The following is a 26689-nucleotide window of genomic DNA, read 5'->3' on the forward strand; positions in this document are numbered from 1 at the left end:
GTGTGAAGGTTTTGCTCCAGCACCAAGAGGGGCAGCTGGGCAATACGGACCCGCCCAGCACCCATCCACACTCCAAAGGGATGATCCCATGGCTCCCAAGGGATGGTTATCCTGAGCTCCTCACCCCTTCACAAGGCCCATGAATATTCCTCCCTTTGCTTTCTTAGGGCTTTCTCATCGTGGCAAACTGACAGGAGGGCTAGAAATGGTGCTGACAAATTATTTGTTTTTATTTAGACTAACCGGCTTGCAGTGTTTGCAACACAGGGAGGAATGCAGCTGTTCCACTTTGCATTTGTTTTTAGATTTCTCCATCTCTTTTTCAAAGCAAATAAAGGTAAAAAAACCCACAACAACCAGTCTTAACAATAACAACAATAAATAAGCCAGTGGCAAACTCTTCACATGCCACCACACAATGAGCCTTAACAAAATAAACAAAAATCCCCAACAATTCTAGCTTCATTTTAGAGCAGCCTTGAGTTGCAGAAAGCAAGCAGAAGATCAACAGACTACATTTTGGAGGACAAAGGTAAGACTAATGATAGCTTTTCCCATCTGTACCTTTGTATAAACGACACTCCTCCTTAAATTGAAACCTGACAAAGGCAAATCCATCATTTGCAAGCCAAACCTACAACCAGCAATACACCCAGAGTATGGCTGCCCTTGCCCATCTGTTGGCCATCACCCCGCTGAGCCAGAGGTGGTAGAGCCAAGATACAGGTACCAGCCCACCCCACAGCACCCCATCAGGATGCTGTAGGGTGACAAGATGCTCAGGTGAGCAAATTTGTTCTCTTCATGAGAGAGGAAACACAGCATGGTTGGTAACACCAGGGGACAATTAAATCTCTCAACAGTCCTCTGCAGGGGTCCCAACCCACGCTGGGCAATGCAAGACAGCTCTGGACCAAAGGACAGACTTACTCCAAACTTACTCCGATTCATCTCTGCACCTCCACAAGAGCCATACAGCAAAATTCTGCTGTAGCACATCTGCATTTTTCCAATGAAAAGATGGAAGTGTGAACCAAACCCAGAATTGTGGAGTTACTGAGATCACAGGCAGGAGAAAGCCCAGGCTGGAGGAACAATATTGGCCTCATTAAGCCATTTGAGAGAAGCATGTGAACAAACTAAGGACTTCACTACTAAGTGACAAAGATCATTTGTTTAAAAGAAAGGACTAAATAATTTCTGGTTCAACAGTCTGTGGATTTAGCCCTCTTGTAACAAAGGTGTTTTGAGAAAAAAACCTACTTCTTAAATGGCTTATTGCAAATAAACCCAGAGACCCCAATGGGCTAAATGCAACACTGATGAGGGCCAGATAAGCACAGTTTAAACAGGAAAATGCACTGAATGAGGAGCCTGTGGCCTTAATGTACCTAGAAATGCCCAAATTTGAAGAGCTGCCAACCCTACATGGAGATCTCATGGCTGGATTCCTGTAATGCCCCCAGCCTGCACAAATGCTGGCGTGCAGCTTAATTTTATCATTCACCTCTGCAGGTTTTTTTTTCCCCATCCTCCCTCAGCTGCAGGCTGATGTCCTTGAACCAGGAGGCTCCTCTCTGTCACAAAACCCTTGGTTAATCCTATCCAACACAGCAATAGGTGGGTGCAGAACAATGATTGCTTGTCTCCAGTTACTTCCCAACCTGCTGAACCCCAACTCTGGCCCAGGTGTACCAGCAAAGCAAACGGAGATCTTCTGAACCCTTCAGCAGAAGCACAAGCATCCAGAATTATTTACAGAAGTGATTTTACTCAACATGTTTGTGAAAATAGTATTCAGCCAGCTGCTACAAAACACCATGGCTGGAAACTCAAGTTGCAGATTTACTCTGTACACATTACATCCATTACAATGTAAAAAAATATTTGCTGAACTAATTTTAAGCTCATAGGGGCTGATAATTTAAATGCTCTTTGTCAGATCAATGCAGATGAGACAGAAACTCTTCAAAGCAGAATGGGATGCAGAATTCCAAACTTCCTGAGACCCCCACAAACACTAGTTAGAAGCAACATTTCAAGAAATTTAGCCTGAAGTTGTTTTAAAAAAAAAATCAATATTTTAGCCTGGGGCTCTGTGATAAAGCTACACGGAAGTACAGTCTTGCAAAAAAAAAATCCCAGCCAGCCTGCTCTCTGGCCCCAAAAGGTCATTTTCTGCTGATAATCTCATTTGGGTCCTTCTGCTTTGTAGTCTTTAGAAAAATCCCAAGCATTTCCAGAGACAGGAACATCTGCAGAAGTTTGAAGAAAACAACAGAATCTCAGAGGCAACACTACCATTCACAGCCTCAAAAAACATGAACTTGGCAGCCCAACAGCATAGGCTTCCTAACTAAAACATATTGCTTAAAAACGGGTGGTGGTGTGGGGGTTTTGTCCTTGAAACACTAGTTTGTTGCTCAAGTTTTGATTTTATGTCTGATAACCATCGCTGTCTCTCTTCCAACCCCCTACCAGGAAGGATCAGTGAGGCAAATACCCTCAGCGTCCAGTGGAATAAAAGGAAAAGCCAAACAGGAAAAGGAGTTATGAACAATACAGCCCTGGTTTAGTTAATGATCAACTTTGGAGCACACAGCATTCTACGCTTTTATCCAATTGCCACAACTTGCAAGGAGTTTTTAACAACCAGTGGGTAGCAAGAGCCCTTTTACACGTTGTGTTTGTGTTATCGCAATCAGAAGAAATAAAAGAGATGAGAAATCCCCAACGAGGAAACTCAGTCAACAGGAAGCTCATCCAGTGTGCTGGGGGAGCTGAGCCACACCGAGGGGTGGGCAGGAAGGGTAAGGGGTCAGTTCCCCTGCCTGCACGTTCCCAGTGTCCATGTTGGAGCAGGAGGCTGTTCTCTGCAGTCACACCAACCCTGAGCACACAGAACACACTGAACTGGAAAACAGGCTGTGGTCCTTCCAGACCCTACCAGTCTCTGCAAGAGGTGAGGAGCTGATTAACTTGTTTCTGTATTTCAAGCATCTCCAACCAGAGTGACCCTCAGCTCTAAGGCATCTTCACCTGGAGCTGACAGCAGTACCTGGAATCACTCTGCTTATCTTCCAGGATTTTGAGCATCTGCTTCCAAGCATCTCCTCAACTCTTAAATATCATTGACTCTCAGCACAATGATAGAATTCTCACAAAGGTACAGCACTTATAATTGCACAGAGGCAATTAAAGATTTCCAATAATACACTGCTTGAAGGATTGTGGTGTAATTGCTGAAGGGTCAAAGTTTTGGCAGAAGTAACATGAGCAGATAAAAAGGTTTTAGGGCTTCCTCATACAATAAATAAATAAATAAGCTCTCTGCACAATAGCAACAGCATCAACACACCTACCTCAGTTCCTGACTTGGCATGATTTAAATTGAGATGGTCATGAAACTTCCTAGCATAAAAGCCATGACAAAGGTAAACGAAAGGGGTGGGGGAGGACAAAGGGCCAAGGCAGGCTGGGCACAAAGGCAGGTTGCAGCAAGGAGGAGGCAATACAAGGAGCCTGAATTACCCAGTGGAGTAATTCAGTGTACAGTTTATCATTACCTGCACAGCCTGTAACTTCCTCTTACACAGTAAAGTGTTGTTCTTCACACTATGGAGAAGAAGAGTGGTTGCTTACAAGACAACTGATAATGTGAGAAAGCAATAGGCTGCTAAGCCAAGTCTGCAAGAATACTTTGTGGCTACCTTTAACCTTTTGCTGAAAATAATTCTGCTTAACTTGTGAGGTTGGTTTTTTTTTTTTTTTCAAGGGCTTCAAAATATACCCACAACACTGTGAATAAAGTCTCTTTAGTCTCTTTTAGCTAATTTTTTTCTTTCCTCGAAGTTTAAAATAATTATAAAAACTATAAGTTAACATCTTATAATAGAAAGCAGACTGGTATGAAGCAACTATGAGAACTATGGAAAGTAGCAAGCATATTCATGTTTTTAGATCCATCTGGCTCCCAAAGTGTTGGAGGATGAAGTAGTAAACATATCAGAGTGCTTTAACACGTGCTAAATGTGAGGCCTGGGAGACTCTGCTGCTGCTTTGCAGAAAGGAAGATGAGGCAGAGAAAAAAGCATTTTTTAAAACACAAAAAATGGTACAAAAATGCCACGGGGACACATGCACCGAAGGCAGGTGTTTAATCCTCAGGTTCAAAAGAAAGGCTCAGCATCCATCTGCACCTCCAGGCCCTGCTCCCTTGCTGACACTGGGGTGAGACTTGGCCGCAGGCTCACAGGAAGGATGTGGCACAGCAGGGGGCAAGAGCTGGGTCTTCCCAAATCCCAAGTGAGTACCCTGATCGCTGGATAATCCTGCTTTGCTACCGTGATAAAGAGAAAAACTGAGCGACAGATGAATCTGGTATTATCACAGGGACAAGGAAAAAATAACAAACACTTCAGGGGCACCAATAATGAGTGAGATACCAAGACCCCGGCCAAAGACAGAGGAAGCAGCTCCAGGCAGGAAGAAGAACGGATCTGTGGCAATTTCTCCATGTTTCCTGTTAAAAAAGTTCTTTGGTATTTGCAGACTAAAGTTTTGCTTTTTTCTTTCAGTCTCTGCATCAGCTGCCTTAAAGTTTTAGTAGACCAAAGTAAATTTTGAATCCTACATACAAATAAACGAGTCAATCAGCAGATTTCCCACTAGGTTCAATGAGACTGGCAAGACTTTCTGGAATGAGTTACAACCATAAATTTGGAGCCTTTTGATAAACACAAGTCTCTCGGACATTGATCTGAATCCTTGTGAACCTGAAATGAATTAGACTCAGACCAGCTGACAACATTACTGACTAAAAGTGTCAACACAAGAGTAATTTCTGCTGATCTCTGAAAGTCAGAGCTGATCAGCCAAATACATCTACTAAAGAACACACTGAAACAGAAGTTTCTGATAATGTTTGGGTCACTACTGCCCTTCCCATTCCACAGAAAACATATTTTAACACAGCAAAATGACAAAACCTGGATTTTTAAGTCTTGCCCACAATGAAATAAGGGCATCCAATATTAATCAGCCTTTGTGTACTTGCGAGTACTAAGAGGTCTTTTTTTATGCCAGCCCAAAAACATTTAAAAATGGTCCTGATTGAGAACACTATCAAAATATTAATCCAGCACTCAGCCTTTGAGAATATTTATGCGTGGGCCAAAAGCTCTGTCATTCTCATGCTTATTAATCTTCGCTTCCAGGAGGCTAAGGACAGCATAAGCTTCTCTGATAACTCAGTTATCTCTCTCCCCAGAAAAGGAAAGGGTGGTCCTTCCAACTGAGTGGCAATTTAAACTACTGCTAAATACACAACCGCAGGGCTAGGTGGAACTGAGGGAGCAGACACAAGCAGCATTTCCCCTTTCTATTGATTCCTTTCCGTATGGTCTAAACTGTGGGTTAAGTGTTTGAGCAGTGTACAAAACAAACATCTTAAAAGCACTTAAATTGTTACCTAGCTACCTACTATAGCTTGGCAAATCAGCTTTGGCTGTAAGACAATGTTTCAGCCTACTGTAGGTCTGGTTTTGCAACCACAATTCCAGAATTATTGCTGCTTCCCAAAGCCCAGGGTATATCCAGTTTGCATCTCTGCTTCCACAAAACAGTTCAGGTATATCACTGTTAATCCTGCGTTATCAGCAACCACAGGGAAAGCCATCATGTTTACAGGCAACACTGCCAGTGGAAAAAAAATGGCTAATTACAAGCATTCCATGTTGAGTAAGAAAGGCTCAGAGAGACTTAACTAAACTGATTACCAACTACAGCAGTGATTGGTAATGCTCAAAAAAAAAAAAAAAAAAAAAAAAAAAAAAGAGGCCACTGAGTCCGGAGATTTAATTCCATATCAAGCACAAGCAGAAATATCTACTAAGGACCTCATACATGCGTGGCAGCTCAATTTCTAGCAGGAGCTTCTTGCAACAAATACACAATTCCAGGTGGGAACCAGCATTTTATCCCACAATCTTTAAGCCTTTCATGAGGTTTCCAAGAGATAAAAAAAGCAGTTGGCTTCTTTAAAGAAAGATCAACCATGGCTAGATCACAGCGACCATCTCTCCAAATGCTTATCTCCCACCCCATAGCACCCATTTCCCCCCTTAATCCTTCCAACCAAACCCCACATCTCAGCCAGTCACTGCTAATTACCTACAAATTAAATTATTAATTGTATCTGCATTTCAAAGGGGGGTGTGCAGCTGGAGAGACCGATTTTTCAAGCAGCTTAGTACAGGGCAGCGACACTCAATCTGCACTTTATAGCTGCTCAGCTGCCCGAGACTGACAGTACTTTAAAAATTGGCATCAGCTCCTATCTCACCCCCATGACGTGCAGGTCCCGAGTGTGAAGTTTGAGTCCTGCTCTTGTTGCACCGACCTGAAACAAAAAACCCAACCCCAAATCCGCAGCCCCTCTCTGCCACCTTGTCAGAAGCCAAAACGAGACCAAATAAAGAAGCTAATCTTTTCTTTAAACCCAAAAGAGAGCCAAGGTACACGACCAAAGGAAGGCTGTACCTCGCTACCCGAGCACAGCCGGGCTCTGTGTCTGGGAGGGGGGGACGGAACCGGACCCCACCGTCTCGGGCACCAGGGGAAGCGGCGGCTCCGTCGGGCACACACAGTGTAAGAGTTATCGAAACGCTTAGCCGAGACCCAGAGGTTTCTAACGAAAAAACAGGGGGAAGTGGCGGTGCCGGAGCTGCCCGCAGCCCCGCTCCCACCGACTGCCTCCCGATGCGGTGCCGGCTCCGCGGCCGCGGGAAAGTTTGCCCGAAGGAAAATACGCGGCAAAAGCAACTACCGAGAGCCGGGAAAGCGCACCCCGGGGGAGAGTGGTGGGGATCGTGGCCGGCACAGCGGGGAACAGAGGGGAACCCCGTGGGGAGGCAGGGCGGGCGCCCCCGGGGTTCTGCCGGGGGGTGCCGGTGCCTGCCGGTACTCACAGCTGGGCGATGGCGCCCTGGGAGATCACAGCGTTGTCGGAGAAGTAGGGGATCATCGCGGCTCCCCGCCGAGGCAGCCGCCCTGCCCCGCGGCATGGGGAGCCGCAGCCACCGCTCTGGCCCGCGGCCCCGCCGCGCTCCGCACGCCCAGTGCGCAGGAGCGGCCCCGGCAGCGGGGCGGGACCGGCACCGGCACCGCCCCCGGCCCGCACGTGGCGCCGAGGGGCTGCGGACCGAGAGTGGTGGTGGGTATGGATCTTCTTTACGGGACCGGGATCTGAGCGCTGGTTCCCGTAGGAGAGCGGGAAAAGGACACGCTGCTACCAGGGGCTCATTTTGCTTTTTCTTCTCTTCCCCTTCTCCCCTTTCCCTCCCCCCAAACTAGGCCGCAACAACCGGGGAAAGCCGCAAACTTCGCGGCCAGGTTTGAAGCAGCACATCAAAAGATTTTTTTCTTTTCCGAAGGCAAACAGCGGCAACTCGGGTGCTGAGGAAACGACCTTACTTTCTCTTCTGCAGGAGGCGGGGGAAATAGTTCTTGGCAATAACTTTCATACGCAGAGACTTGACAAGTCGTTTTCTGCCAAAGGAGAAGAGAAGCAGCTGCTTTTCAATGCTATTTAATCTTTTGCTCCATCTCCCCTCAGGAGAAAAGGAAGAAAGGATGTTCGTTAGAACAAAAATCTTCTATGGGTGATGGGAATTCAGATGTTGCAGCATAAGGGAAACTCAGTGTAGTTTTCCACTGAGAAAGAGTCAGGGGCAGCTTGTTCCATCCAGTCCTGCACACAGGACAGGCCCAGAGCAGAAACCGATTCCAGATGGGCATTTTCCACCCTTGCACCAAGCAACCAGATTAGCTAGGAGTGTGGGAAAACACCAGAGAAACCTGGGAAGCCAGCTCAGTTTTTTGTGTCCCATAGGAATGCAGGATATCCCAGCACAGAGGGACACACATTTAAGTCATCTGGTGTGGATGGCTTGTGCTCAGACCCATATTAAGGCTCAAGTGAAGCCAAAAGAAAGCTTCATCTAAGGTTTATTTCCAAGTATTAGCTAGAACTTCCTGAGGAGCTGAGGGGTTTAAAAATTAACACAGTGTGATGGCAACCACTTCAGGTCTTGATAGGAACAAGACAGGCTTTTCTGAAAGGTCTCAGCCATCCCCACTTGAGGGACTCCCAGGGGAAAGGACAAAGCATTAGAATTTGGGATTCTGCAAGATGTGTCAGAGCATGGTTTGGTTGTGTTAATTTAAGCAATGTCATCTTACGTAGCCAAGAGCACATGTCTGGTAATGGCTTCTCACAGCTGTAAAGAAAATGCAGTGCCAGCTTGCTGCAGTGGCAAAAAAAAAAAATATTTTTTTTTTCTTAGGCAGAAATTAAGTCAGTTGCAAGAAGCAATGGAAAAATCAGGACATAAGAGAAATGGAGGGTAACTCAATAGTACCAGAGGTCAAGAGACTGACAAGAACCTCATGCTCTGTGGTAACACGTACCATGCATTTGCAGACTGAAAAACAAACCCAGAACTTCTAATTAATAACTTTCAGGCTTTATTCAAGCATCGCAAAAGACTAAATGAACTTACATACTGTCCAGAGAGATATCACATTTCTTATATACAACTAACATCACAAAGGCCCTTGACTGCTAAAAACAAATGCAGTGGTTAACTACAAGCAATAGTCTTAAAGCAGCTACTCATAACATAATAGATTTCTACATGAATTAGTCCTGGACTAATAAAATCATACACTGCATCTCCATATGTTAGGAGAAAAAACTATGACAGAAATATCCCTGCTTTTTCCTTTTTGAACCTTTGGAAAACAGGAATAAGAAATGGTCAAGTAAGTTCATAAATCAAAATCTGCACTAATAAAAGGTATTTGAATGTTTTTGTTGTCACCAGGATTGAAATACCAGCTGGAGACTGACCCTGCCTTCAGGCAACAGCAAGATTAGCATTTCAGTTCTCATTGACTATTTGTATAGCATGTTATTTTCATACGCTGCTTTTAAAAAATGAAGACTTAAGAAACAGCCCTGTCCTCATCAAACTTGCATTCAACATTCAGAAAAGAGCAGAACTACTGACCCAATAACTCGAGCTCTCAGCATGCAGTAGCAAGGAGCAGGCAGAAAGAAGGGGCTCTGAGGGGATGGACAACGAGATGGGAGTTGAAAGCAGCAGATCACAAGGCAGCCAAAAAAATGCTCCTTGATGGAAGCAGGTGCACTCTGCTGGGACAAATACATAAAGAATTTAAAGTGCACAAAATTGCAGTGATGACAGGTAACAGTCGAAATCACTACTGTGCTGCAATAGAGCACGTGAGCACAGCCATTAATCACCGTGTGACAAGACGTAAATAAGTCTGTCTGGGGTCTCGAGTGCTTCCCAGCCCAGTGTACAAAATGATTTTTTGCTGGGAGGGAAAAGGGCACTGCCTGTCCGAGTTCTCGGTCGGCATTTTGCACTCCCCGGGAGGGCAGAGGATTAGCAGGGCCCTGCAGAGGCAGGCGGTAAACAACACGGCATCTGCGCTCCCTACACCGCGACCCTTGTCAGGCAGCAGGATTTCATTTCACCTTTGAACACCACACAGACTAATAAACCAGTGACATACGTCTGGCAAGACACACACTGTAAAAATAGTCATCCCAAAACCTTTGTAAAGCTAACAAACCAGATGCTCCTGCAGCTAGAACCAGTTATGGAAGCATCATGGGAAAAAACCTACCAGGAGCAGAGCTCAGGACATCGGCACTGCAGGAAGAGGGCACGGAGGGAATGCCCACCAGAGCTGCCTCCCAAGCATGGTTTAAGGGCGTGGAGGAAGAACATGCAGGCACAAATCTCTTGTATTGACTTCTAGTGTCCTGTCTGGCAGACAACACAGCTGCAAATACATGGTTTATTCATAGAATCATTGTCTACCTCAGTGTCCGTATCTCAAAGCTACAGTCACAGTAACCTGCACTGGTAACTTAGGCTGCTTTACTTTCCTAGTCCATTTTAACACGTTCTCATCTTGCAATGGTGTAATAATAGAGTAATTCTGTGTCCTGCACGGGGCTAGTAGCTTGCAAATGGGATTCTCCTTGTACAGCTGAGGTCATCAGTAAAAATGCATGAAGCACTCGATCGGGTTTTGCATTAGCATGCACAGATTTGACACTTGCAGAAAGCAATGCTTACAGCTGGACACAGAGTCCTGACACAGTCCACATGCAAAGAGTGCATTAATCAAGCTAATGTTTCCATCCAAGATCAACAGCTTAAGACTGGATTGCTGCTTCTTGTCAGACCACACAAAGGTGTGGGTGTCACCATATTCCACCCACCCCTATCCCACAGGGGTTTGCCCAGTGTCTGCTCACATGCCGAGATGATTTAATCAGGAGCAGGGACTGTCTTATTAGGCATGTTGAATTCTGACCCTGTGCTGGGGCCTGTGACTTAATTTCAGAATATGTCTATCAGCAAGACTTTGGTCCTCTCCTTTTAAAGAGCCCTAATGAAGACAACATACTGGCACAGGCCCTCTAGAAAATTAATGTAGTGGGTATGAAGGGTTAGAGATTATTTTAAGTCTGTTTGGACTGAAGTCCAGGTGCTCTCTGCAAAACAAAGGAATGTTCTCTTCCTCCAACATGGCAGGGTAACCCTGTGGAAGGTACCACAGGTGTAACGTTAGTTGTGTCCAAGGTAAATACCGGAGAACAGTGGGATGTTACCAGGCATAGGAATTTTGGCCTAAATGTGTTACTGTAAGTGTAAAACCCAGACCCATGTTTTCAGGGGACTATTAAAAAAAAATAATAGTGAAGCTTTTGTGTCACAAATCAAACAAACCTCCCCCTCACCACCATCACATCCTCTCTCCACCGAGCGATGAGCTACAGCAGTGCCTGCTCAGCCACTTTTACTGCGCCTACGGAAAGTTTGTTCTTCACTACCGGGCAGCTGCTTCCTGGTGTCATTTACGAAAGGTTACAGATTTTTGAAAACAACACATTGCTGAGCACAGCCCAGCACTGGAGTCTTGCAGTGACACTGTCAAAGACAGCAGAGGTTGCAAGTTCCTTTCCCTGTGCCGAGCTGGGGCTGAGTGCTTTGTTTTTCTCACCAGCAGCTATACTCACTCTTCCCCCCAAAGGAAAGCGGCCTCAGCAGCAGGGCTGATGGGGAAAAGGGGCCCAAAGAGGCAGCTTTGAGCAATACAGTGCCACATTCCAGCTGTTTGAGGACCAAAGGATCTGTTGCCCCTGATCTGCAGGTCCGTTGTTTCATCCTATTGCAGTAAGGACGTGTGACTTTCAGAGTGAGTGGATTAAGAGTCCAAACAGATGACTTATCTGGGGAGAGCCTTAAATTAGTGCAGTAACCCTGTAAACAGGTAGAGACTGATCTGTTGTGAGCACTGCAGAACTCCTGTGCTCCTCTACTACTGCTGCTGCCTTCTCACCTCAGAGGGAGAAGCTCATCTGTCAGAAGTCTTCTGGCCATTACTAGCATGGGAGACAAATCCAACTGCATTTTGTTTTCCAATTTATCAGAAAAATATGAAGCCACTTCAGTAGAAGTGTTCATAAACAAGCCAGTGCATGCAAGGCAGAATGAGATATAGTAAAGATAAAGTTTTCCCAGTAAGAGCTATACCACCCACCAAGGCAGTGCTTACATACATCAGCTTTATTACACAGAGTAAGGAAAATTCAACAAAGTAATTATAAAGAAGGCCATATCTAGTTAAAAAAAAAAAAGGGGGGGGGGTAGCATGCAAAACTGTACTTGAATCCTGAAGAACCAGTCAGAACAGGAAGCCATACTCTAAATTTGGTTATTTAAACTGCCAAAGAGTATTTCTGTTTCAAGTTCTTGAGCAAAGAAATCAGACAGGCGCTGGGGTAGGGTGATAAGCATCACAGAAAGAAAAAACTCCTGCCTTTAAAGCCCCTTTGGTCAGTTGCCCATCATGATCGATGATTAGGGTTCTTAGTGGAGAATTCAACACCTATTTTGCAATATTATCACTTCATTAAACCCTTCCTTCACAAAACCAACACCCAATCATTGCATTGTTTACTTATCATTAAATCTTAGAGGGTCTGACACAGAGAGGTCAATGCTCAACTACACCCATTTCACAGGCACAGAAGCAAAGATGACAGAAGGGTCTCAAACAGCAGCATCTGTCACTCTGGTCTCTCAACAAGAAGCATTAATATTGGACAGGGGTAACATGCCAAGACACAACTTTTGCAGAAGCATCTTCTCCCACAGCCACCTTCTGCTTTCTGGAGAAGTGTCTTCCATGTGCATTCAAAAGGGGCTTGGATGCCAAAACTACAATGCTTCCTAATTGCACAGCCAACAGCTCTTCATGCAAGCATCTACATTGCTAGTAAAAAACTAATCCAGAACCTTGCAAACGATTACAACACTGCTTCAAGTCCAGCAAGGAAGAAGCATGCCTGAATGACGTGTCTGAGGTCATAAAATAGGTAAGGTGTTATTTCAGTGACCTATGTAAAAGAAATCTAAATCCTCTGAACTGTCAAAAGTACAACCCTAATTTTATAAAAGAATGTTTTTGATGCAAAGATAAGGCTGAGCTGAAGGGCAGCAAGTCCAGAAACCCTGGCCCAGATTCTCAAAATACATTTAAGTGCCTGAAATCCACACAGAGCTGAAAACTCTGAGGATTTACTTATAACCTTGAAGCATTGCCAAGGTACATTACGAGGAAAGGGACCAGAGCAGCTATTTTGGAGTTTCCCTTTCTATTTACAACAGGAATCTTTCCTTAAATTAGATTGCTCTATCTTAGAGCACCTGGTTTGTGCTCAGCAGGAAACAAAGCACGTATGGAATCCTTAGGCACCTCCTAGTCAGCCCCTCCTTTGCACAAGTGCACTGGGGCAGCTGTTTTGGGCTTGCCCCTTGCCAACCAGACCCTTTTGGTAGCTGAAAGATCTGACCCACCTTCATTCCTTTTACTTCCAGGTTTGGCTTCGCCTTGTTCCTCATTCTCCCCTGTTCACACACTTAGAATGACAAATTAAAAGAAAACTTTTCATAAGCATTCATATTTTAGGTAAGCTCCCTGATATAGCATCATGTTTACCAGGTAGCTTGGTAATGCTATGATGTCAGTCTGCTTGGTCCTTCAGCCTGAAGATCACATCTGAAGTCATGTTACATGTTGTCATCTACAGGTCTGTGATCAGACTGGACTGAGCATGTTGTAACCACAGACATGATCTTGCAGTGAGCTAGCCCTGCAGATATCTGTTACTAATGTAATATACTACATTTTTACTACAAGTGCTATACTTCTTCTCAAAGTTTGGTGATAAAAACACCTGGTATTCAGAAATTAAGACCACAGACCCACTTTCATGAATCATGATGTGTGGCCCACAGAACTTTTTCTGGTGATCTGCAGAGCTGGCAGATTAACAGAATCATTCTTTATCTCGGTATTACATTCTCCACAAGCAGCTGTAGTAAATGCCACAGAGAGGCTAAGCTGTCACTGAAAGGAAAGACAGAAAGATGGATTCAGGAAACACATTCTAAAGATAAGGTTCATACTACAAGAGCTTAGTAATCTCCGGCATGGATAAACACAAGCTTTCCTGTACACCACACACACAGACCTCTCTTACTCAAGATCTGGAGTCAAACTGTCTTGCACACCCACTAGAAGATCCTCGCTACTGTTCAAGTACCAACAAAATAAATGTCTGGCAGCTGCAGTAGCAAGCAAAGGAAGCACATGGAAGGTGTAGTGGCTAGAACTCCCGGCGCATGCTTTTTGGAAGTCTTTGTAACATTATTTAGGCTTTAAAGCTAACCAGAAGTGTCAGGAGCCTGCCCCAAGAGCACCAAGTGGTATAACATCTCCAAAAGTCACAATGGCCACAGGATGCTGATGATTCACACACCAGGCTGCAAATGAGCCTTCTGTTAATCTGGTATCACAGAATCACTCTTCTCTCCCCCAGGGACTAGGCACACACCCACCATAATCCTCAGGTAGAGAGAAGCTTATAATAGATCTAAGTTTAAAAATTGAACCATTTGGCTTATGAGGTATTAAGCTGTTGCCTGTGCAAGGTAACACATACAGCAGTTCCACTTGCTGTTTGAAAAACAACTTTTATACTGTTACAAACCATAAGCTCCTGCATCAGACTATGGTCTTCCACTCTAAAACAAAGGTATTTACTCACAGCTTGAAACCTGGAGGCATCTTGGCACATCCAACTGTTATCATGGCAATAATCTGATTTGCTTTCCTTCCCAGTTAACTCCTGGAAGGAACTATTTTGACTAAAAAAAATAAACCAGAAGGTAAGCATACTTAGGCTTCAAAAAGCGTTGGGTCTTTTTATTTTTTTACCACCACCCCATCTGAAGAGGGGACGACGAGAACCTTTTCAGTTAACAAACCCCATATTTCAAGCAGGTACTAATTGCTTTCTGTGGCATTTGAAGGTAATGACAGGCTCCTCATCTTTACCTAAGCAAATGGACTTTAGTCTGACCAGGTGCCAGGCCATAAAAGTTCAAAGAATTACTCTGAAGTCTCCAGCAGCCTCACTAAGCAATACAGCTCACTCAATTTCATATGCAGTGGTTATTATGCAGCATCAAATGCTGCATTTCAGCAACCAGAGCTGTGTCAAGGCACACAGAACTGGTAAATTCACAGCCCGTGTGTAATCAGAGGCAGCATTTCAAACACAAACCCAAAAACCAACCAGCAGATCCTGACAGTACACCCAGTGCAGACTGCAGCACCGCTGCTGCCCCAGGCCCTGGAGATGGCGTTTGTCAGCAAAACAGAGATGCTGAATCCTTGCAACCCTGGCACAGAGCACACAAAACCTGAACATCAGTGCATCAGTTGGTGTAAACACAACTCAGAACACGAGTTTTGGTTAAATTTTAACATCCTCAGGATGATGCAAACAGATTGTTAACACAGGTGCTCCTTTTAGAGTGTATTCGGCTCGGCAGCAGCGTCTGGGGACAGAGGAGACCTGCAGGACAGCTCGCTGTAGAGCCTCCAGAGAGCCTAATAAAAATGTCTAGAAGATAGCTGTGAAGGTAATAAATGCAATAAACAGATTGCTCAGGACTGTTTATGCAGGTCTCTGTCTTGGTCCTATTAGCCAAGAATTAGACAGTTGATGAGGAGTGGCTCAATCAGGGCCTCTAGAGCAAGAACCTGGACCCACATCAGGGGCTTGGGTACAGAGGGTACAGAGGGCAGGGTACAGAGACCCTCCTGGGCTTCCCCCAGCACAAGGCCTGGGTATGAGAGAAAAAATTCCAAGTAATTTGACAAGTGGGGAAGCCAAGCTGGGTTTCAGCTATTTGTTCAGCTTCAGGTATTTGCAGTATGAATTTGTTGTGGCTAGAAGTCTTTTAAAAATTAGGTGTGTGTTCACTAAACCCAGGTACATTTCTCAAGGAAAACAAACCATTCCTCTTCACGTCCATACAAAAGAGTTTGCCAGAAAATACCATTTAAAACATCTTCCAACTGCACACAAGAAGACTCTTTCTGCACACCTAATATAATCTTTCCATCTTTTGGAGGAAAGCTTTAGGTGGATGCTGCTAACTCAGAAAGCAGAGAACTCATCCCACGATGGTGCTGGCAGAAGCAGACCTGTGGCGAGTGCAGACCCGTCACGTTGTTTGACTGCTCTGCTGAGCAGGTTTACATTTAAACAACATTTTCACACGCTTCCTCTCCCTTGTCTGTGAGACTCAAGTCCATGCAGAGTCCCCTGGGGTGTTAGAACTTAAAGACCACGAGCAGGTCAACACTCAGGTGGATTATTGCTTTTAGGTACAATCATCTTGATGGACCTACCTACAAGTTTAAACTCCTGTTTGGAACTAATTTCTCTGCCTCTTTGGAGGACACTTTAGATTGGCTGCTCTTCAAAGCCTCCACTCAACAGGTAGTAGTCACTCCTGCTGTCGTACTACCAGTCTTTACTGCCTGTTCCCCTTCACCTCAATATATAACCCATATCTCATCAGTGAGAAAAGATAAACAGCAGAAAGCTAACACAAGAAGCTACCTAGAAATTGCTCACCACGGGATTAGCAATGCTGTTGAGCTGGATCCAAGTGGAACAGTTGTCTCATTTGAGATGGCAGTTCCTAGACTGTGCAGGAACATCAGGACATTGGAGGATGACAACAAAGGCTGTGCTCAGTGATCTGCAAGACTGATCACTGCAAAAACCTTCTGACCCCAAACATGTCCATGTGCTTATGCTCAGGTTGTAAGCTAATTCCCTTACAAGCATTTGAACAGGTCTATGCATTATATCCTATTTAATAAATATTGAAACATTATTTTATTAAATCAAGCATGGTTTTAGCCACAGCAGTGCTCTTGCATTCAGTGTTCAGTTGACAGGATGAGTTTGGGCACGCTTGATGCCAACCATGCTACTCTGAGGTATTTCAACAGATTTTATATGAGTGCCGCAGACAAAAGGACTGCTGGTCATAAGAGTTTTACAAATAGCAGAAATCCCACCCCAAACACTGAACAGCTACAGCCAGGTCACCTGATTTATGCTTCAGGAGAATTTCACCAGCCTGGCCTTGCCCAGGCAGGCAGCTAGGAATGTCAGACTGCTGCAGAGAGCAACTTTGATGACACTGCAGCTGATAACATACATTTGCTTTTAAAGGTGAGCTCAGTCCCTTGCCTTTTTACTGTCTGCATTTTTAATAGTCACTATTTGGTACATTCCCTTGAAAATGGGATTAGATATACTCAAAGCTGTTCATAGACATCTGCTGCTCCTCCCCAGCAGGACTCTAGGTTGATAACTTATCCACATTTGAATATTATTTTTATCCTACTGCAATCAAACACATTTAACACCCACTCCCTTGTTTTTCCTAAGAAGGATCTTGGTATCAGTCAGGTTTCTGACCCCAGCAACAGAAGTCACAGAGTTCAGATCACCACATGAACCACAGGCTGTCATTTCCTACCCCAGGAAGTTATTTAAAATGTATTAAAAAACACTTGCTTTAAATCTAACGTACAATTGTTGCTAGGTGCCCACAACAATTTAATACCTCTCATCCCCTCCAAATACATTGTGTATACTGAGATCAAGTCATAAGTTGATCTTGTGACTGCTGGAAGGCTGAGAGTGAAATTAAAAATCAGAGTTTAGTTGAGTTCATTTTGAGCCTTTGGGAATTGTGTTTTTCAGCTTTCCTCACAGTCATGAAAGATGTAAAACGAAGAAACAGCAATTCTTAAATCATCGCTTAAGGGTGTAAAGCTGAAGGAAACAGACCAACCACCTTCTCTGAGCCACGGTCTCAGGACTATACTGAAATCATGGGAAAGCACCACCATGATAGCTTTTTCTTCTGCAGATTCATCCAAGTTGGCCCCAAACCTTGTTCAAGCCTTTTAAATACAAGAAATTATGGCTTCCGTTGTTACCTACTCACACAGAAAACATTAAACAAGAACTTTAATAGTTGAAGAGCTTGTAAAGTGAGAAGTACTTCACCTTCATTTCCCCTTTGCTCCCTCTGGAGAGAATCTTAGGGCTTTCATAAAATTTGACTGCTGGAGAAGTTGCTTACTATTTACAGTTTTTGCTTTTATTAGGCTTAGATGAAATAATTCTTTGGATGACTTAGAGAATAAGAGGCAAAACCTAAAAGACTTCAAGAAATCTACCCTTAAGACTACAACTACATTTAAAAATAGCTATTAATACTTGTCACTGCTCAGTCAGTCAAATTTCACTGTTTGTTTGTTTTTTAGGAATAAACATTTATCAAAAAAGGTTCTTTCTGAAGCAACTGACAATGGTTTTTACAAAGTGGACATCTCCATGCAAAACAATCCCAATTAAAAAAAAAAAAAATCCTGTAAATTCCCCACGTTCTCCTAGCTTTGGAGTGGATGTTTGACTACCTGCAACAATAGTAAATCATCCCTTGAATGTGTGACTTTAAGCAGCAAGTGTCTTTATGACATAGGATCACCCTGTACTTCAGCTCCTAGAAATACAGCTTTTCACAAATCCCACAGATGTACTCAAGGGCACAACCAGGAGGTGAAGAAATATAATTAGAGGATGACTATCACTCCTCAAGTCTCTTCTGTGATATTCCTCCTGACTAGAATAATCTAATTCAGCTCTTTTCTAGTGTGTCTTGACTTTTCCTATTTCCTGCTGCAGCAGTCCCTTTACTGGGAGCACGCTGTAGGCCATGGTTAAATAGATTTTTCAGTAAGGCACACAGAAGACATTGCACATGTGCAAGATTAGCAATAGGCAGAAAATGCTGCATCCTTGCATAACATGCCAGGGCAACAACAAACCCCCCTGTGGAACACTTCACACAGAAAGGTAACCTCGAGGACTCTTGCAAGCCTCAAGTGACAATCTTACCTTCGGGGCTGGGACCGGCATTCTTCTTCCCCACTGTCTGCCTCCTGCATACATAAGAGAAAAAAAAGTTATTAGGCTTTAATATGTGCAGAGTCTAAAAACTTGCATTTCACTGGTTTGACTGTAGAAGGCAAAGGAAGCTCTCACTGCTGCTTCATGTAGCTGTCACCACAGAGGAACTCACTTTCTGCTCAGCTGTCATTTCATGTTGTCTCAAAACTCTTATAAAAAAAAAAATCAACATTACAAGAATTTTTGCCACTGCAGGATTCAGCATGCCAAGGACTTCCAATGACCTCTGCCAAAGGAGGCAGGCCAAGAGCAAAACACACCTTCTACTTCTGGGTAAAAATCTAAGGAGTTTTATTACCTTTATGTAGGTCATACTCATTCATAGCCCAATGTCAGCAATGAAGTGTAAGAATCCACAAAACCAGCAAGTAATAAAGCTACCAAACAGGACTGGGTGAGTGCAGGCGGATGAGAAAGTGGAAATTTGACAAACTGTGCTGCTTTAGATGCAAGATTAATATGCACAGGCTCCATCGTGCTGTGGAATTTTACTGGGCCTACCTACTAAAGCCCAAAGCAATACCTCAGATCTCAGCAATTAATTCTGCTTCAGAGTCCATTTACATATGCATTGCCAGGCACTGGCTGGGGATGGGGTATAAGATCAGTTTTATCAGTGAAAATGTACTTCATTCATGCAGCGGAACTACACAGAGTTAAGATACTCTTGCTGGATGGTCTGTTTCTCTCACTCTTATTTAAATTATGGGAATTTGTAAGATATAAGAATAGCCAAAAAATGCATGTTTGCCACTGGTCTTCTGGTTCTAAGAACAAACCTGGAACAACACCATGAAGTAGTTCACTTGAAGCCACCTGCAACCACGAATTCAAGCTAAAACCTGAAGACCATCTACAACAAGCAAGAGCTGGCAGGAATACCTTCTACTCATTAAACCTTAGAATTAGCTCAGAGACTCGATAAGGAAGCCAGCCAGCATTCCTGACCCCTTCCAAAAGAAAACACTTAATGAACTCCACAGTCAACCAAAACCAAGCTGCAGCATGGTTCAGAAGGACACAAAATGACAGATGAAGAGCAGCCATCAGAGGAGAAGCAGTAGAGCTCTTTCAGACCAGGAAGCCAAGCTCTTGTCCTGAGATGGAGTATTAGTGTCCAGCCAGCTGCATTCACTGGCTGGCAGGACACTCTGGGATGCTCTCTGGGATGCAGACCCAAGACTGGCCTTGCTAAAGACAAATCCAATGGCATAGAGTCATTTTCTATTATTTAAGCTTTTGCAATAACCACATTGGCTCAGGACCTATCTGAGCCAGACTGTTTGTTGTCTGCAGCTCCAGACACTGGACAGCTGTCCTGATGATCTGTGCTCCCCATGCAGCCAAAGTCTCTGCACATTTCAACTGCATTGCTGAACCTGTCCTACACTTCTCTGCGCTGTGTTCTCCTCACTATGTAATCCTGCAACTGCAAAACAACAAAAACCTCCTGTCAGCCAAAACGAAGCTGCAATGACAAGTCACCCCACTAGAGGGGAGGGCAGGACAGAGAAGAGGTGCCCAATGCATGGTCAAGTGCGGGCTTCAGTGAAGGAAATGCTTCCAATACTGACACGACTACTAAAACAAGCACCTCAAAATTTTCTAATTATTTTCAGTTAATTTCCAGAGAGGAGCAAGTACTGCTGCCAGTGAGATAATTCATCAGCTAAAGAGCAGATCAAAATCTGTAAGCATTCCCTTCTAGGGACATCTTGGAGAAGGCAGGGTAGAAAGTGAGAAGGAACATGCTTGGGCACTGAAACCAGCCATTTGGAGGTGTGACCTGTCACAGTGACCACTTCACCTTTCAAAGCTGCCTCCACCCAGGCAGCAGTGGGAACCTTGGCTCTTGCCCCAGCGCTGGGGTTCTCCGGGCTCTGCGACCACAGCAAGAGGTGCAAGAGACAGCAGCTTCCCCAAATACTACTTGGAGATTCCTGATCCTGGGTTACTCCAGCCTCAACCCAGCCTCCTCCACCAGCCTGCAAGGAGGAGGAAGCTGAGCAGCACTGATGAGCTCCAGAGGGAGTCATGCCCTGCTTTCCTTGACCAGAAACAGAGGCCTCGAGGGGAAATGGAAGGAATGAGTCGCATAGCTCTAAACTAGGCCACGATATTAAATAGTTTAAAGTGAAAGATGAAAAATTCCATCTCTGTTCCTTTCAGGCCATGTAGGACAGAATATGCAAAACATTAATCCTGTTTGTGCTTTGATCCGTTGCCAACTATCTGTCATCAAAAGGGCAAGGGAGAGGAGAGAAATTTTTTGAGTGCTATTCTGTTCTATACAATGAGAGTCACTCTATGTCACACAAACAATTCTGCTCTTAAAAATCTTTTGCAGACTGATGTAATGATAAACAAGATTCAATCTGCATTCCTATGTACTGGGGCTGTCTACTTGTAGTTAATATTAGGAACATCACAGTAAGGTCTTCTACTGTAAGAGATATGATTATTAGCATAAGTCATGCATCTAGCATTCACTTCTGTTAACCAAGGAATATTTCACACAGCCTACACCCTAAAAATACATCCTGCAAACCTTAAAAGAGATTCCAATTTAGTAACTGCCTGGTACATGTGATTTTTTGCCAACATACCTGACTGTACAGACAATGGGAAGCATATTTATCAGGAGTGTGAGTGGTCACAGCCACAGAAAACAAGGCAGCACTGACAATTTAAGACACTTTTCACCCTACAAGTCAGCATATTGCTCAGAGCAGTGACGTGCACACTTCAAACATTACAGAAATTCTCTCCCCTTTCTCCATTTTCTTAACCTTGGCTAGGTGTTGTTTTTGGATAGGCAACTTAATAATTTTCATGGTACTCCTTCCCCTTTTACAGGAATCCTCTGCACACCAAACACCAGCAGTGAGTGATGCCAAATTCCTCACAAGAAGGCAGAACCAAGAGGTAGTTGTGAAACCACTCTCATTGCTTGAAGCTGATAATTTTCCAAGTCAATATTGTTCTTTTTTAGAAAGATCCTTATTAACAGGGGCAGAGAGGCCATGTGCAAGAGTAGGAATGCAGAAGATATTTTGTGAGAATCTATGAGAGACAAAGAACTTGAAGCCTTTTCATCCCTCCAGGTGAAATGCAACTGGCAGCTTATTTATACAACAGAAATTTAGTTTATACAGATCCCCCAAAACACACAGCAAGATTTAGATGTAGTCATTCTATTAGAGAGGCTTTTCACTTAACATTGTCAAGCCACCATCATGTGAACAACTCTGGACTCAGTCTCAAAGGAGGTACTACAAAGAGAAGGCTTGTAATTAAATGAGCAATCTTCTCGTTCCCTGCCTACCCTTTCCTTGGCTAGAGACCATCCAGTTGTTCAAACACACACGAAGTGCCTCTGAGCTGAACATGACCTTTGCTGGGAAGAAGGCAGCTGCTTTAGTCAAATCAGTGGCTGTGCATCCAGGCACTGATCCAGTCGTTAAACCATGCAAATATTCCTCTTCATAGCATCCAGCAATTTCCCACTGCGTCTTTCTTTGGGCTACAGCTGTAGAGTGCACTGCATGCTCTTCCATACAGGAACTCCCCTTGTGTGTCAGCAAGTATTAAGCAAGCCAGTACAAAAACCACCCTCCCCAACTATTACCCAATGTGTGGATATCCCAGGCTGGTCGAGTGCTGCAGAGCAGGTGCCATCACTGCAGCCCCAGCCTTCCCTCTAATGCAACAGAAGCCACCCAGAGATAAAGGCATCCACTGCACGTGCACATTTCTTAGGGCTCAACTCAGCTCTTGACACACGTGGTGACATTAGAGATGCCCTGGGGTATCAGACATCTGCACAGGAAGGGCATTAGATGCCCAAAGAAGCAAATGAATAGAAGCCCTGAAAGTCCAAGGGACCAGATCTATGCATGGACATCATGCAGAACTGAAGTTCAGCAACCTCCAAGATGAGACACTTGACAGATGCCTGGTCAGCAGCAGGCCCTGCACAAGGCTGGTCCTATCAATAATCTCAAATTATCTGCTGGAATGAAATAAGACAAATGTTTGAGTCAGATTGCCAAATATCTGTTGCACGTTTCTGTAGCAGGGAGACTTTCATACAGTCATCTGAGTTGTATCAATCTCTTAAATAAACTGTGTTAGGAAAAAGCCCACACATACTGCATTTGCAGTGAGGCTGAAGTGCCAGCAACAACATTGCCTGGTAAAAAGAAACAAGGGCTGAGTCGAAAACCTGGTTTCATAAAAGGTTCCCTTCTTCCTTGCAGGAAGCCACACAAATTCACCAGCCAGAGCTTCCAGGGCTGGAGGGGGGATACTGAACTGTAACAGGTACCATTTCCAGCCTGACCGTGTCTAATTGCAGCTTGATATAAAACCATGATTTGATCACCAAGAAAACCAGGCAGCCCAAGTTTGTAAGTTCCACAGTTGAAATGTGGAGGACAAAGACAACTATAAATCTGCAGCAGTTTGCATTAACTGATTTATTCAGTCTATTATGGGAACCAGCTCCTCAGGAGCAATATGCAAGTACTCAGGTATAGAGGATAGGTCTCAAACTTAAATTGAAAACCAGTTCATTTCAGAATCCCTTGGTCACTGGAGATTATTAACCTTAACTATTATTAAAAATTATGCAACTAATTAATAAAGCCCCCTAGTATGCTCTAGAGAGCTACTGTAGAGCTCATAGCCACCTTTTGAAATACTTGTATTTGCCAAACACTTAAAAATAGAAGTTGCACTATGAAGCCTTTAAGTTTGATATAAGAGTTCCTCCAAGCTGAATGAACTAGGCTACAAATGAGAAGGGGAAGAACTGTGCTGGTTTTTTTGCATAGTGCTTTTACCTCTCCAAAGCTATCGAGATAAGGGGTAAACAAGCAGCCTTCTCCTGCAGTTTCTGGCTCACCCATGACTATTTGCATGGAATATCTTGGATGAACACTGTTTTCCTCTTCACATTTCTGTGTTTAAGGTTCCACAGCCAAGTGTTAGCTCAGAGGCTGGCATTCCTTTTGGATTGTTTTCTTCATCACTTTGCCCTGTCAGTAACTGGTATATTTAGGTCAAAGACATTGCAGTCCTGCTCCTGAGAGAGACAAAAACTGATTTCCTTATGAAAGCTTTCATTTGCCTGCTGGAGTGAAGAGATTTATGCAAACCTTGTTTACATTAGGCTTCAGTAAAAACTGCAGAACTAATACTCAAACACTTGACAAAAAATTAGAGGCCTCCAACTGGTACAACTAGAGTCAGGATGAGAAATACAGCCTGCTACACTACACCACAAGAACAGATTAAAAAGATTACAGTCAATTGAATTTCTGCAGTGACATAAACTTGCTGGATGGGGAGTGAAACAGCTTTTGCCTTAATCACAAAGACGCGCCCAGGGGAAAAAAAAGAACACAAACACTGCAGAGACAAACTCACATTAGATATCCCTACACTGAAGGAGCATTATACTTCTCTGTAAAACTGTGTCATAGCTTATCAGTTGTGTCCATCTACAGACACTAAGAAACAAATCCTCCTGCCTCCCTGAATAGACCTTCCCTTTAACTTTTAGAAGGCCATTCTACACTGCACAAGTACCACAGAAAAGACAGTTATTTAATAGAATTATGATACTTTGCTAGACTTAATGCCTACCAGAATCTTGAAGATACCTGCTTAGTCTCCTTTTTGGCAAAGTTAATGAAGTTGTCCACTGAAAATCTTAAAACCTAGAAGCATTTATTTCCCCACAACAGTAACAAATACAGTGATGAAATAAGTGTGAGAAAACACTTTCACAGGCAGAGTAACTCCAGCTTTTTTACTGGAAACTGTTGCTGATGTCAAGGATATAGTTTGACTAAGACCACGTCTAAGATTTGCATGTGTACACTGGTGAATCTTGGGGCAGAGCTTCTACACAATGAACAGTCTGTGATTAAAATGAAATCCCAGCTCCACAGGTTACCATAATGAGCAGCCGTTCATTATCCCTTCATGCAAGGTGACACATTTACATGCATGAAATTGTTCCTGTGCAATTATGAAGGATGGTCAGCCCCTCTCCTGTTAATACACAGACCTCACTCAACCTTTCAACTCCTTTTCCAAAGCAGTGTAGCCATGTGTGCCTCCTCACCCAGAGGGCTGACATCTTCACCATGGAAGCTGAGCCTGTTTCCAGTTGGAAGAGAGAGGCTTCTGGACTGCCAAGTTAAAAACAAGACAGCTAGAACTAAACAAGGAGCCTGAATAGCAAAGTGGCTAATGAGCCATACACAGAGAAGTTGGAGACCTGGAACTGCAGGTGCTAATCTTTTATCATTAGTGAATGATATTATTATGCATGACAAGGAACAAGGATGCAGACCAGACCCTGCAGACACACAACAGCTTCTGGTTTAAGTCAGTAAGTCACCTTCCCATTGAAATGAACGAACTTCAGACGTGCTTTTAAAAGAGGGGAATGTGTGGTTTTCACTCCTCATGCTGAAGGGCTATTCCAGGAGAAGGGAGGTACACAGCAAAGGCAAGGGTCTTTGTCTTGCAATCAGCCATCTTCCTGTTAGCATCTAGTTTACCTTGGTGCACGCTTAAAACAGCCTCATTTGTGTCCCTCCCACAGTTGAGTCCATTAAAAACCAGGGGTTTATTCCAGGGTTTTGCAAGTTACACCACCAGAGCTTTGCCTTTTTTCAGAATGTGTAGTAGGGTCACTGAAGCAATGCAGATTCACCTGCATTATGTATCATTCCCAAAACAGGAGAAGACGAGAGCTATCTGGATATAATTCCTAACTATGTCCTAAGTTCTGTGTCTACAGAATGAAGCTGCACCTAGCTCAGCTTAGTCAAAAGTCTAATTCCAGGTCAGCAGTGGCATAACCTGGCATGGGCTTTTCATTTTGACAGCTTGCTTCAAAGTACCCAGAGGAAAGCACACACAGCCACCTATGAGAATCATTTAAGTTGCATCTTCACCTCTGGCAGTACACACTTGAAGCTGAGCAACTGGCTGCAACACACAAGCATCTTTCTCTCTGCCAGGATGCTAGAAGAGACTCTCACCCACTCAGTTCCTCCAAGATCCAATCCCTGCAAGCTCCCATCAAATGTCCCTGTGACACAATGAGTGTACAAAAGAGGGGATGAATTAGGAGCAGCACAGAAATCTTCATGACCTACCTGAACTATAAGCACCAGCAGCCAGGCCTTAGAGCCCCTGCCCTACTGCATCAATAATTAGAGGATAATTTTCTGGATTAAAAAAATTTTCAAAGTGGGAAGTTATCTAAGGCTTAAGAAGGTGAAACAGAGGCTTTGAAAAGGGAGCAGAGCAACATTCAATCTTTTCAAATTCCACAATACTCAGCCTCTAGAAAAGCATTATCCAGGGGAAGTCATTAATATTTCAAATTGCTTAATCTGAATTTGTGTTCAGTGGTACAATTACAAGTAGCAAATTGTTACCTAGCATTTGGGAGGGGGAAAAAAAAAAGAAAAAAAGAGGTATCCAAGCAACAGCATTGTACAGCCTGTCTGGATGCAGCAGCATCTGCGTTGGCACTCACAGGCTGCTATTGCATAACCCTGGATTGAAGCAAGAGCCCAGCCAGGGAGTCTCTGCTCTACTGCAGTGACATCTAGAACAGAAGTGCCTGATAGAGGTTTAACAGCAGGAGTTTAGACTATATCAGAAGAGGAACTGGCAGGAAACTCTCTTCACCTCTAGCCTCCGTTTGGGTAGGAGGAAAAAACCCCAAGTGTTTCAGGCAAAACTTCAAAAGGAATTGCTGGGACAGCTTCCTGTACATGCAAGACACAAAGCAGAGTCTTTGGAGAGCAGAGTGAAAGGAATGCCTGAAGATATTCCCTGGCAAGATACTGCAGAGAGAACCACAAGGTACAAAGCGTTCTCGTTGTTCACATCCTCTGTCCCCAGGGTGCAGAGCAGCCTCCCAGCTGCCCCACTTCTGAAAGGGGACCACTGCTACTAGAACAGGAATGTGACAATTATAAACTACTTAGAATCACCCACTTGTTAAAAAAATCCACCCAGGTATTATTCACATGCTGTTGGAACTTAAGCCAACATGCTGAGCCATTTTTTTTCCCCTGGTACAAGCTGGTTTACAGCCTCTTGTAGACCATTTCTTCACAGTAGAGTTCTGCC

At 44.0% G+C, this 26689-nt stretch overlaps 1 protein-coding gene across 1 annotated transcript in view; it reads right to left on the bottom strand.

Annotated features, from left to right (window-relative positions):
• The window catches only part of SSH2 (slingshot protein phosphatase 2), a 90558-nt gene that overhangs the window by 43801 nt on the left and 20068 nt on the right, over nucleotides 1-26689 (bottom strand). Inside the window, 1 exon segment of the mRNA XM_071765062.1 lies at nucleotides 18452-18495. Coding sequence (XP_071621163.1) covers nucleotides 18452-18495 — 44 coding nt within the window.

Source organism: Heliangelus exortis, chromosome 21 (genome assembly GCF_036169615.1).
Source record: "Heliangelus exortis chromosome 21, bHelExo1.hap1, whole genome shotgun sequence".
NCBI classification, from domain to species: domain Eukaryota; kingdom Metazoa; phylum Chordata; class Aves; order Apodiformes; family Trochilidae; genus Heliangelus; species Heliangelus exortis.